General features: G+C 45.6%; 1 protein-coding gene across 2 annotated transcripts in view; it reads left to right on the top strand.

Moving 5' to 3' along the window:
* Positions 1–13,490, top strand: part of FAM20C (FAM20C golgi associated secretory pathway kinase) — a 55,333-nt gene that overhangs the window by 11,210 nt on the left and 30,633 nt on the right. For both annotated transcript variants that reach the window (XM_052679652.1, XM_052679653.1), the window contains one exon: positions 861–939. In XM_052679652.1, coding sequence (XP_052535612.1) covers positions 861–939 — 79 coding nt within the window. The remainder of the gene's footprint in view (positions 1–860; positions 940–13,490) is intronic.

Genomic DNA, 13,490 nt, shown 5'->3' with positions numbered 1-13,490 from the left:
CTCTTACATCAAAATAAAAAAGGCTCTGACTTTAAAAACACTGTAATCTGGCATGATACTGTTTTACATGTTTTAACATGATACTGTTCAAGTTGTACAGATTGGTACGAACGAATGTCAGTCTTAAATTCCCATGAGCTCCCAGCTGGGATGTGAATTCAGTGTCTGAGCTGTTGGCCCCATGTGCATGGAGTGGACTGCAGCCCCTGCCCTCCCCACACAGCCAGTGACCCTCTGCACACCTCTGCTGTCCTCTGCAACCACCGTGGGGTCTCCTGAAAGTTAGTGGATAATTCTGGATAAATCTCCATTGTGCAGAAAGGAGATGGATTTACATACTGCTCAGCAGCAATGATTAAAATCGCAGCAGAGATCAGAGGCTGCTCCAGTATCTGCTCATACTTTTAATTAAGCAGATGTCTGCTGCGCATCGGACCGTAATCCCAGCTACAGCTGGCTTTGAAACCATCCTATCTGCCTTCCCAGTGTGTACCTCTTGTTAGCAAGAAGTCCCAAAGTAGTTGAAGATGGAGAAAACAGGACTCCAGTGAGCTGTTCCCATACCCGCTCCTCAGTCAGGGTGCTTAGAGCCCACCATGGTTCTACCATGACCAGCTGAAGAACACAGAGACGTGTCAGAGAGTCCCATCCATTTTTAGTCCTGGCCAGCAGCACCAAGCTCTCCCCTGTTCTGCAACCACTGAATAATCTGTTATCCAGTTAGGATTGCCCTGCTTAGTGCTCAGATGCCGCAGTGCTGTGTTTGGTACAAAGCAGAGGTGTGTGCTTTCATTTCAAGAAAGCTGAATGTAAGCAAATCCATATGTAGCATTTTAAAGGGGTTTTGCTTTTTCCCACAGCGATGAAGTCAGGAGGCACCCAGCTGAAGCTGATCATGACGTTCCAGAATTATGGACAAGCACTGTTCAAGCCAATGAAGTAAGTGAAATACCGTCTGGCTGCATTGTATAGCCTGTTGCCTAATTCAAAGCCATTAGGAATTTGGTCAGTATTGCTCGAGGCTGGTGGGGCTGATTGGCTAGGCTGGCTGCTCAGTGTAGGGCTGTAGGGTGTATGGTAACCTTGCCCTGCCAGGCTGGGCTTCGGAGCTTATATTTCAGATGCATTTTAGTTTTCTCAGGAGTGTTACTCATTCTGATCTCTGTGGAATCTCCCATCATAAATATAGGGTGTTCTCAGTATTTCTTTTTTATGTAAATGTATTCTGCAAGTCTGAGCTTTATCTAATGTCAGTTCTCCTCTGGAATATGACCACATGTGGGAGATGGCTCCAAATAGTTTTGGGAAGACCTGAATAGTATTTGTCTGATTAATTACAGTTCAATCCATTGGTTGTCTGTATTGAAGAGCTGAGTTAGTCATTTGAGCTGTGGCAATGCTGACTGTGAAATGTGTTCATTTGAGTGTGATGCTGCAAGGTAATGGATCTGGAGACAAGGGGAAGGGCTGGGATGAGGCAGTGATGATTTGCACCTGCATCAAGCTGGTCAGATCCCACTGAGATCACAGAGGTTATTCAGACATAAAGGAGAAGTAAAAGAGTTCCAAACCCTGACCTCTGTGTTTGTGTTGTAATAAGGAAAATGACTCTGTGCTTGTTGTAGATGGCTTAGCAAAGACTCTGGGTGTTGCAAAATGTTTAATGAAGCTACTCAATATCTGTGTCAAGGGTACCACTGGAATAATAAATTCATTTCCTTCTTTTGTTCCCACTGAGGAGAAGATACATTAATTATCTCTAGGATGCCCATAAAGGAGTAAAGCAGTTCAGAATGAGTGGTTTGGAATACATACTGGCATTGTGTTATGGCTCTAGTGGGGAACACGACTCGTGGGGTAAGCAGCTGGCTGGGGGCTGAGATAAATTCCCAGTTTTACTGCAGATTTTGCTGTAGACTGACCTCAGACAAGTACAGACTTCACTTGATCTTATTTGACTGCCAGAAGGGACAAATAATTGGTTCCTGCTTCCTTCAACTCAAGCCTGAGCAGGAGCTCATCTTGTGTGCATTTATCCTGGGGTTTACATGGAAATCCTTTGAGTTTCCAGGCACAAGGATATTGTGCAAAAGCAAGATGCCTCCATGTTATTGCCCACATTACACACAAATTTCTCCATGTGTCTGGTGGGTCCCTAATTCATGGGAAGAGTTCAGAGGAATCAGAGATATCAGATCAAAGGGAAAGTGCTATCTGAGAGTATCTACTCCAACATCTTCCCTTTCTCTGCCTCTGCTCTGAATCTTCAGGTCATCAGATCATCAGTCCATGGGTGAAACCCCTACATTTGCAAGTTTGGTGCATTTGAGCACAATTCCTATTTGTTTCCCATCCTCCACGACAAACCAAGAACTGGGCACATCTAGGGAGCATTTAAGAACAAGGAAGAATCATGGTTGTGATTTGTTTCTTCTCCATTTGCTGAGATGCAGATAATTTCAATCTCTATCTTTGGTATGACATTGTAATTTTGGGAATGCTAATGAGGTTAAATCAAAAGTTTACTGCTTCTACCCTGCCTTGGCAAGATGATGGATGACAATAGCTGTATAGCCACTTTCCTGTACAGAAGCAATTACTACCATCCACCAGCACAACAACAAAAGATGATGATGTCTTAATCATTCCCTTTGCTTAAAGCGAAGGGCAGCAATATCTTATTTCCTCCCTGATCTCTGCATTAAATACACATCTGGAAAAAGCAGCTTTAGAACATTCAGCATCTGTGTTCCCAGGCACCACACCTTACAGCAGTAATGCTGCTTTGTGTTGATCATTGCCAAGCACATTAGTGATTTTGAATAAGAATGTTTGCAAGCATTTGTCTTCATTCTGGCAACAGTGAGCAGGGAGCCAGATGCTCGCCTAGTGTAAATCTTCTGAGCTCCTTTGGCATCTGGTCCCATTGGCCTCTTTCACTAACTTACAGAAATGTTTGTAGCATCATTTCTTGATATGGAAATAAGCAGCCCAGAACTGAAAACAAGCAAGCAAACAAAAAAGTCAGGCTTTTAAAGCAATGAGATTTCTTGTAGGACCTTACTGAGCACACAGACAGTTTCTGGTGCTCCTTTTCTGCAGGGTGCCCCCCTGATCCAGGCTTCACACGGCTGGCTGTGCCTTCCCAGCGCAGCGCACCAGGGGAAACTGACAAATCAGGGCCATATCTCCTAAATATACTCTTGTCACAGCACTGATGGTGTGAAGGGTGTTTAAAAAAATAAATTAATTAGAGAAGCATGAAATCTCACCTTCTGATATCAGCTGGTCGATGGATGCACTTGAGAGCCAGGAGGTTCCCACGCAGTACATCCTGTGTGTTTCAGTTGTCACTGTGCAGTCAGCTCCATGGCTTTTTGTAGTAGCAGAAATTTTGTTTTTCTCTCTCTGGAGCTGATAAGGCCCTTCATACAAGCAATCTTCACAAATCCCAGGTAAAACACTTGTTAAATAGCATGAAGTGCCCAGCTGCAAATGAAAAACCGGAGCTTGAGTTCATCACCTCAGTGCTGTAGAGGAGGCAGTAAGAGTTACATCTCCATACTGAGCTGAACTGCATTACTGATTTTCAGAGAACAGAGCTGGCATCAGTAGTATTTCAAGCTTGAACACAATGAAAATTGATAGTCCTGCATTTCTCACCCTGCCTGGAGTCTGAAGTTCTGATAGCTGAATGGTGTGAGGTCCACAGAGGGTAATGTGCAGGGTGGGCCGGTTTGCTTGGTTTTGATTCGTTTGAACTAGTTGGAAAACTGGTTTTGCTACAGATAGCTGCACTTGGCATCCCCTGAACTGAACTAATGCCTTTTTGAGGAGGATACCTGCACAGCAAGGAGACGAGAGAACCCTTTGCAATCACAGCCAGGTATCTGCTCGTGAAAGGAGAGGTCTCCATCCTTCAGCAATGCTTTCTGTAGGAGAGTCACAGCAAAATGTCCTCCCTGGGAAGCCTCTTGGAATGTGCAGAACTCGTAGAACTTGTTCTGCCCTGTCCCAGCCCCCTAATTCCACGTTGCATTCATCCAGAGTGTAAGCCAGCTCTGGAAACACCCAGGAGGGCTTTGGAAATGGGAGAAGCAGAATCTGCCTTTGGCACTTCTGTGCTCAGTGCTTGCTGTGCTTGGTGTTAACTGACAGCTCTTCATCTGGTCATCGATTCAGGGTAGTGGAGCAGATGAGAGGCGGGGAGCTTAGCAGTCAGGGAAATGTGATAGTGGTAAATAAAGCCCCATCAGCTGCAATTATTTTATTTATCTGTGGCTCTGCATCTTCATTGCTGAAATAATTGCCCATAAAGGATTGCAGAGGAAGCCAAATCTATTTATAAATCCTATGGCCCACTGTAGATCCCTTTGCTAGTTCCAAATGCATCATAGAAAAAGTGAATATTTGCTAAAACTCCAGGGAAGATTTAATGTATTTGCAATGTATCTTACAGCTAATGTGTAGTTTTATTTAGCTCGTAACACTTCGATCATACAAAATTATTACCAGATGGGACAGGAAAAAAATAGCAGCCTCCTGTTCTCCCATGATTAGCGTGTCTAAATTCATTAGTATTGTAGAGCATAAAAAAATTATTTATATGATTGCTGATAACTGCAGTCACAGCTTTCTGCATGACTTAGTAAGTAAGGATGGTGTAGAGCCATAAATTCCAAAGGGTTTTGGCTTATTTGTCCAAAAAGAACACGTGCTTTATATTTTTATTTGGTTTCCTTTTGTTCTGTGAGCTGGTGGAGTCGAACAGCTGGCTCAGCAACAAAGCCAGCACACTTTTTTTTTTCCCCAATGCTTTATTCTTGAGGAGGGAGATCCTGCGCCAGCGGTCAGCGTCAGGACTCCTCTCGGTGCCAGGATTTTGAGAGAGGTTTTTACAGTTCCTTATGGAGAAGCCAAATAGAATCGAAAAGCAAATGGTATCTTGTGATAGGAATTGTGAGCAAAGTGTCGGACAGTCTGTGTTTAGCAATGGCATTTCTCACTGCCAGTTGTACGGACTGCTTTGTACGAATATGTAGGAATGGTATTCATTAGGAAATCTTTGAGGTTCATTTGTTCTATCGAAGAAACACTACTGTATCCTGTGAATCCACTTTTGAATGGAAGAGGTTAAGGCCAATTCTGTTCCAAGTTCAGAAGTTGCCTGATATTTTTAACATCTTCTTCCTTTTCTCCTGTTTTTACAAGTCCTGATGTAGGATTGGTGAGAGCCACGTGGCTGCTCCTCCAGTAACTGCTGCTCACAGTTACAATCTTTAATAAAGCAGAACTAATTAGCATCAGGGTGATATCAGGCCAGAAGAGTCTTTTAGGTCATGAAGTCCAAGCTCCTTGAATCGCAGGCAATCATCTCATGCAATCTCATACATAAACAGACCCAACCCTGCTGACCCTGTTTTTGTACCCTTTGTCCCTTCCGCTCCTCCTGAAACCCACTGCAGTGGTTTCTTCCGTGCTTTGCATTAATTGCAATTTAACAGTTTTAATCGCAGAAGTTTGTTTCTGTGTCTTCGTAGAAGAAATGCTTCGTGCTGACACCTATTTTGCTGGAGTGTCAGCTGGCAGGGTGCACCTTCCAGCATGGACAAATCCCCAGTCCCCAGAGGCAGCACCCTTCTTAGCGCCAGCTGCTAGATAAGTAGTCAGCATGTACAAAGGTGCTGCTTTACAGAAACAAACCCAGCACGCTTGCCTTCTAGCTTCTGTAAAGTTCCTGTAGCTCAAAGACACAGGCACTGTTAGCTGGGTTGAAATCTACCAGCCAAGGTCATGGGAAAGATAATATATGTGCTTCGATTGGCAAAGCACCGCTTTTTATTGACTTTTAAATGTCATACTTATAAAGGCAAAGGATTAACAGCCTTCTTGGAGTTTCTCTTTGATTTCCTTTTAGGAGTGCTCAACAAATAATGCATCTTTTGATAGGGTTATTAAACAGGGCAAACAACCCCCGTGCTACAAACAACTGTTAATCGTCTTCATTTCCTACCATTAGATCCCCTTCTGGAAGCTGCAGTGTAACTGCTGTACCTGTGAAAAGCAGCCTCCAGGCCTGATCATTGTACCAATTAGCTCAGCATAATTCTTACGACTTAGTCAAGTCGTAAGTCAAGACACAGTTCAAGTCAGAGGAGTCGAAATGAACTTAGCATCGGGGTGGCTGGAAGATTGCTTTCCTTATTACATTGCATATCATGCTGTTTTGAGGAAATACATTTTGCAAACCTGTTGCATTTCAGCTGGCAGGCATCCAGTATAAACATGCTGTTATAAGTCAACGTGGCAATTAAATCAAATTGCAGTGTTTTCTCTGAGCTGCTACAGAAGTGAGATATGCATACAGTAGCTGCTACTCTAGAAGCCTTCCAGGATTAACACTTGGGCAGGCTGGAATGTGCTGCGTGAAATGCAGCAGAGCAGTCACTGGTCGAAGTGCAAACCCAGCCATTGGGCTTTGTTGCTCCATTGTGCTGCTGAGCTGTGTTATTGTGCTGCTCCCTTAAGAACTCTCTTTTGGCACGAGGTGGGTTGTTGGAGACCCAAGGATGAATGAGCTGGGTGGAAGGCTGGGGTTAGTAATGCCAGTATTCAGTTAGAGGAAGTGCATTTTAAAACCAAGAGAAGTGATGTTTTGTAACATCATGGAGAATAAATGCTTTTTTGGTTTTTTTTTTTTGCTGCTGGAAGTGCCAAACCATCATCACATATTCTGTGGACCTCATACGTAAGACTTTTGTCTTTATAAAGATATATTCAAATCCTTACCTACCAAATCCCTGCTGAAATATTTACCTCGCTCAGATTGACAGGCAGATTCTGTTTCCATTTAGCTCAGGAATGAGCCTGGAGTAAGCTAGATGAATTGTATCACTTGATATTTGAGTTGTGTGAGATCTGAATGTGGGATTTAATGAAGACAGTAGAGGTTGCCGTGTAGTATTTCAGTTCACAACACTTCAACGTGTTGTGTATTATGCATGAATTGTTTTTCTCTTTTCTAGCTAATCCTGTTCACCAAACCATCCTGCAATATCTCAGTGCAAATTGTACTTTAGCACTCAGCAGTGCCGGTGGTCCAAATCTCATTTATGCAAATAGGAAAATTTGCAGTGACTTCAGGGAGAGTTGGATGGGGATTGACGCTGACTGATAGCACTGGACAGTAATGAAACTCAGTCTTCTGTCTGCCAATGTGCACTGCGTTCCCCCTTGCCACAGTTCAGCAACTGCTGCCTGAAATATTGATCAATCCCATCCAGCCCAAGAGCAATCTCTTCTCCAGTTCTGCGAGTGTGTTTATGAAATGACCCCAGAGTCAAAGTCTGAAAAGTCCAGGTAGCTCAAAGGTTGTCTGCTTGGATTAGGGCCTGTAGGGACCACTGTCAGAGGCATTTCACCAGCCAGAAAGAGGAAAACAAACCTCTTTTTCTCTTTTTGGCAGCAGCTCTGTTGTACTGTCCCATGCCCAGCTGCCCTGTGCTGAATGGTGTGACCTGGTGCTGCTGGGAGCAGAGCTTCCTCCTGCAAAGCAGTGCTGTTGTGCAGGATACCACATCTCCTGGGGTTCTGCCCCATCTCATAACAGGGGCAGAGTGCTGAGCAGCCCCCTGCTGCCACTGATGGTGAATTCTCCTAAATTCTCCCACCCCTTACGTCCTCTTGGCAGCTTCAGCTCCTGGCAGGCGAAGACTTAATTCTGCAGCCCTTGGAGGTCTCTGAGACTGGAGGTTTTTGCATGAATAATCCAAGGCTTGCATTTTTCTTCGCCTTGTTCTTAGGATTTATTCTGCATATGATGCTCAGTGTCCATTTTGGGCTCTTGTCTTGTACACGAATGGCCACAGTGTTTCTCATCACCTTTTTAAGTGAGAGCTGGGTGGGCAGTCATATTTCACAGTAAAGTGTCTGCATGTGTGAAGCCATTGATTAGCTTTCTATCTTAGTGCTTAGAGAATGTCGCTAATTAGTCTTTAGGAACAGAGACATGCTGCTGTATTTTTTCTTCTTTAACAATCAGATATTGCTGCAGCTATTTTTTTATGCAGTGTATTAAGAAAGAGGCATTTTCAGTGTCTGATTTTAATCAAGCTATTTCTCCATTTTAATTTTCCTCATACCAAGAAGTGCAGTCCTGCAGATCTGTCTTTTAATTAGAGACTCATTTTTAGTTTCTCCTTTTCCTGTCTAACACATCTTGCCCTGTGCTGGCAGTACAGAAAAGCAGCAAATGTCACTGAGGGAAGAGCTGGCATGAAATGTATAACCTGTGATTTACTGCAAAGTAACAGGGCTTGGCACACAGGGGATTCGGTGCCGCAGTGAGGTAATATGCCCTTAGTAAATCTAAGCAAAAAGAATGTGTTGAAAATGTTTTCAGTGGGATATGCAGATAATGCTACCCTGAAATATTTCATGGGAATTTTTCTCCATTGCTCTGCAATTTATAGTCCTTAAACTAGGCTCAAGAGACCAAAATTCAGGAAGGGAAAATGATTTGTGCAGGAGTTGTGGCATAAAGCAGAGGCTGAAGTCATTGGACTGCGTGCAGTGTTTTATCTCCAGAGCTGCACGCACAGGTTTGTCCTGGCAACGAGTTGTGTCGTGCTCACCTCCTCCCTTGGGAGGAGTAGATCTGGGAGGTATTTATGGAGCAGCATTGTTGGTCCCTGTGGTCCAGGCATCCCAACCACTTGGAGGACACAGTGGGGATTTAGCCACTGCTGCTGAGACTGGAAATTCATTTGCTCTTCTAGCAATCACCTGGTTGCAGCCCTCAGCATTTCTGCACATCCCTCGTGTTAGGGCCGGCTCCCTGCAAACACTTGTGGGAAGGGGCAGGAAATAAGCAGCCAGTGAATTGAGTTTGATGAACCAGCTTCAGTGCTTTGCCGCAGGGCAGCAGTTGAGGTCCCATGGTCAGTGACAAGGTGACAGCGTGGTGACACTGGGGGAGACCTGCAGCTGAAGTGACCTGTCTTGCAAAGTGAGACAGGGAAGCTTGTGAACTGAGATGCTGAAGAGAAAGAGCACGGAGTTCATCCTGATTATGCCATTGGCGTGGTGCTGTTGGTGACTCACTGCTGTAAACAAACAATGTATGTTTAAAATAGACCTAATAGCTGCTAATAACAGCTTGAAGACATGCTGGGCACCTCCAGTTGTTGGTTGTTTTTTTTTTTATTTAATTTTCATTTTCAGTGTCTGGTTCAATAGTCTTATTACTTATTCTTTCTAACTTAGCATTTTCTACCCCACTGTAATATTCTGCATGTGGGCAAATGGAAGTGAGAAAGCCTGAAAGATTAATTTACATGTGAAGAAATAGCAGAAACCCAGAGTAAATAGCATCTGCAAACGTGTGGGAGCTAGGGAGCAGGGAGCACAGCAAAACTGTTGTAAATAGAAGCAATTTAAAGAGCTGCATTATGCGTTGCGGATAACAAAATACCCCACCCGGCGCTTAAACCAGATCTTTCCCAGCAGCAGAGTCCAGCTGATCCTGTTAGCATTTCGAGCCTCTTCTGTAAACCTTGCTAATGGGAGGTCTGAGTCCTGCATGCAGGGCTGCTCAGCGGGCCAGAGAATGAGCAGTGCCACGAGCAGTGCATGGGGACTGCTCAGGGCAGCAGTGCCACACACTGCAGTTGGTCTATGAATTCTGAGCTGCTGTGTTGGCATGAAGCAGTAAAGGAGATGTTGTCAAATTAATTTGTAGGTTTAGGGAAGATACAGCTGTTTTGATTATTATTGTCTTTAGTTTTTGGTGTAACCTATTTGTATTTTGTTTGGTTCTATCTCGTGATGCACAACAAGAGCTTTTCTACCTGGCCTGTTTGTATTTCTCTGTATTTCGTGTCTGCCTGAATCGCCGCAATATGACAATCTGTGCAAAATTTTCAAACAAGACTCTTTTGCATCCAGTTCTTTAGGGATTTATGAAGCAGAAAATCTGATTCCCGGGGCCTAAAACCAAGAGGTTTTTCAGCCTTTCATGTTGCAAGCCCAGGTTTTGTGCAGGGAGGAGGGGAGCACGGTGCTGCCAGCTCTGCCTCCTGGGGCTGCTGATGGCAGAGGCAGCTTAAAGCAAAATTCTGTTTTCTCTGCATAAGATTGAGATGTGGGTCCTGGCTGGGACCACAGATTGATGCTGACATAAGGATATGGCACATCCAGGAGGGCTTGTGCCAGCCCAGGGCAAGGTGGTTGTCCTTTACCACATGGTCCCAACTGCTCCCTGCATCTACACCAGCAGCCAACCTAACATTTCAGGTCTCCACCACCAGCAAAAGAGACTGCCAAAAGAGAGGAGAGCTTCCCTTCCTCATTGTCTGCCTAATTACTCTGTTCTCCAAGCCAGCTCCGAGTTAAAGCCATCTATTTTTGTAGCCTCCTGGCCTCAGGTACAGGAGCTGGGTGGCTGGGAGTTAAGCCCAAAACGTGCCCTTTTTGCTCTGCCTGACCTACTTGTCACCGCCGGCGGCAGCTGCAGAGTTCTGCTCCTCTCTCTTCTTAGCTTCACAGTCAGCCGTTTCAGGCTGCCTTCTGCATCACGGTGCCTTGAAGTTGTTCCACTGTGCCTTGGGTGTTTTAGGACAGAAGTTGCATTTTATATGCTTCTGTAGCACTCGAGGTACCAACACTGCCCAAAGCGCTGGTGAAGCCTCCGTTGTTTTGCTACAGCTATGCAGGGCAGCATCAGCCTGCAATGTGTGTCTCCAGGAGGTGTGAGGCCCCCGGGGCTCCCGCTCTGTTGGCACTCAGTGAGGCCACGTGGAAAAGCAGGGTTTTGCAGCATATCCAGGCCACCTATTCAAACCCAGGCTCTTTTGGCACCCGTGAAATTGTCTGACAACTTGCAGTCGGGCGCTGTGCCACGCGAGCAGATGGGCATGGACAGCCTGGCAGCCAAGAGCCCAGGATGTTCATCTGGCAGAGGGGAGGCAGGGCAGAGCTCCTCGGCCAAATGCCAGTCCTGTGAAGTCACCGGGGGAAGAGCTGTCACGGTGTGGGGCTCTGGTTGGGGCGCGGGTTGTTTTGTAGCGGGGTGATGTGCCCCCACAGCTTCATCCAGCACCACTAACATGGGGCTGCTGACGTGCTGGGTTTGAGCAGTCTTGATTCAAGAAAGCTGAAGAGAAGAGAGGCTGCGGTGTTGTTCTCCATTGAGCAAGTCTCTCTGCGGGGAATGCTGTTAGTATTCATGGCTGTAAAATGTCTCCAGATCCACTTAATTCTGGTTAATTTTCTGAGGCAGAAAGAGAGAGAAAGAGGCGCCCCTGCACACCGAGGTGCTGCCCATGCTCTGACAGGGCAGGTGGGAGCCCAGAGCCCTTCCTGGGCAGGAGGTGGCAGCTGAGCCGTCCTGCAGCTCGCACACCCTGCAGCGCAGGGCTGTTCCTTGCCGTTGGCCGGCATGGCACTGCTGTGTGTGCTGCTGAGCGCCTGTAGGTCGCAGTGCTGCAGGTGTCGGGTCAGCTCTGTGAGGCGGCTGCTGCTGAGGGCTGCCTCCCACCAGCAGCGATCCATCGGGTCACAGCATTGCCACATCCTCCATGGGGCGCAAGGAGTGCTTAAGAGGGCTTTCTTTAGAGCGTAACTCCAGGGAAGGCCTTAATGCTTACTGCTCTCACGCAGACTGGCATTCCATGGTGATTGACAGGTCATTAATTAACTGTTATTAATTAACTCCCTAATCTGAAGGAAGAGAGATAGAGAGGAGCTCCTCCCAGGCCTGGGTTCCGTCTCCCTATGAGCACAGCCCGCCGTTCCGCAGAGCCCCACAGCCCTCTGCCTCGGGGCTGAAGGAGCCCATAGGCACGGCTGGAGGACTGACCCCGCGTTCACTGCTCCTCCTTGAACCGCCCTTATTTCCTGACTGCCACAGTTCAAACCCTCTGCATGGTCTGCAGGAGCGAGACTGTATCTATTCCTCTGAGTGTAGAGGAGGAGAAAGGTGTAGAAATAAATCTGTCGTTGCCTTTGAGCATCTCCTTGTTGCCTGCTGTGTAGGTTGGGAAGGGTTCAGGCTCTGTGTACAGTACAGCCCAGCTGTGCCCGTGGATGGTTACATAGCTCCTTTAAGGCTCGCCATCCTACAGAAGGTTTCAAACCGAAATTAGGACAGAAAAAACATTATTTCTCCTCCAGGTTAGCTGCAGTGTGGTGACCTCCCCTCTGTCTGCCATAGCCCCAGCTGTGCCGAGATCGGAGTCCTGCAGCAGCCAGAGCTGTACGAGGGGCCAGTGCCTCTCCTGCTGACTTCAGCTGGACTTTGCTGGTGTCCTTGAAGATGTTATTTTGCTCTGATCATTCTGAGCCAGCCCATATCTTCTGCCAGTTGTGCCTCTAACATTACATGTCAGGCGATGGGATGGCGATTGCTTTATTTAACTTTGTCTGTATTCACCTTTCAAGGAACAACAATGCGGCCAACCTGTGGACTATATGTGGCCTAAGAGAAGGAGCCATCCTGTTTATCCACAAATATCAGAGCCTTCATGAGTTCTTGGGGCAATGCCAGTCTTGATAAAACGTCAGTGGTGCTAACAAGCCGACAGCTATCAGCTCTGATGGGCATTTTGCTAATGGTTGTGCGAAGTTTTGTGTCTAATATTGGACCCTATGCAACTATACCTAACTCTTACCTAACTGTGCTCTTACGAGATTGTTGGTTTCTCTCTTCTCTCCCTTATCCTAAAAATTCACGATAAAAAGTGGGATTGCAGTGTATTGGACCGCATGAATTGCACAAAGTCCTTATTGCAGTATCTTCTGGATTTTAAGAGATAACATTCTTCCAACTGTTTTGATATTACTGAGAACTTTACTATCTCTGAACATAAGGAAGGTATTTTCTAGCTCTCAGCAATGACTCCAAAGACCCAAAGAATTACACTCAGCAGCCCTGAGTTTTGAAGCCTGACATCACTGTGAGCAAGGAATACAAATCCATCAATAGGAGTGGGATTTTAATTGCTTTTGAGTGATTCTATAGAAATCTAAAATTGCTTTGTGGGATGAAAAAAATCCCCACTTTTATCTGTGAAGAGGTTTTAATTCTGGTGAATAAAATAAGTGGCTGCAGTAATAATATACAATTTTTTCCCTCTGACTGTGTAGCTGTTCCTTCAGCCCCTGCCTGCTGGGATTTTATCCTTGAGCAGTGAGACATCGGAGTTCATCAGATATTATAGGTGGCAATTGCCAAGCCAGGAGAGGCCCTTTGGTAGCTGGAAGATTTGTGCTTCTATTACATGAGCTGTTAAAAAATGAGACCACCTGCATTCTTCTGCAATGTGACCTTCCCTAGCCAGTCACCTGCTGTATTTTCTGTGTGATCTGATCTGATTTTAAGAGTAATCAAAAGGCCAGCAGTGCTTTAAAACACAATGATACCTTGACTCTTACTTTTTTTTCCTTCTTTTTTTTTTATGAAAAGAACCTAAACTTCTGCATCTATGTCTACA

Source organism: Tympanuchus pallidicinctus, unplaced genomic scaffold (genome assembly GCF_026119805.1).
Source record: "Tympanuchus pallidicinctus isolate F22 unplaced genomic scaffold, pur_lepc_1.0 scaffold18, whole genome shotgun sequence".
NCBI lineage: Eukaryota > Metazoa > Chordata > Aves > Galliformes > Phasianidae > Tympanuchus > Tympanuchus pallidicinctus.
The sequence above is the reverse complement of the archived record's forward strand: the minus strand, read 5'-3'. Positions and strand labels throughout refer to the sequence as shown.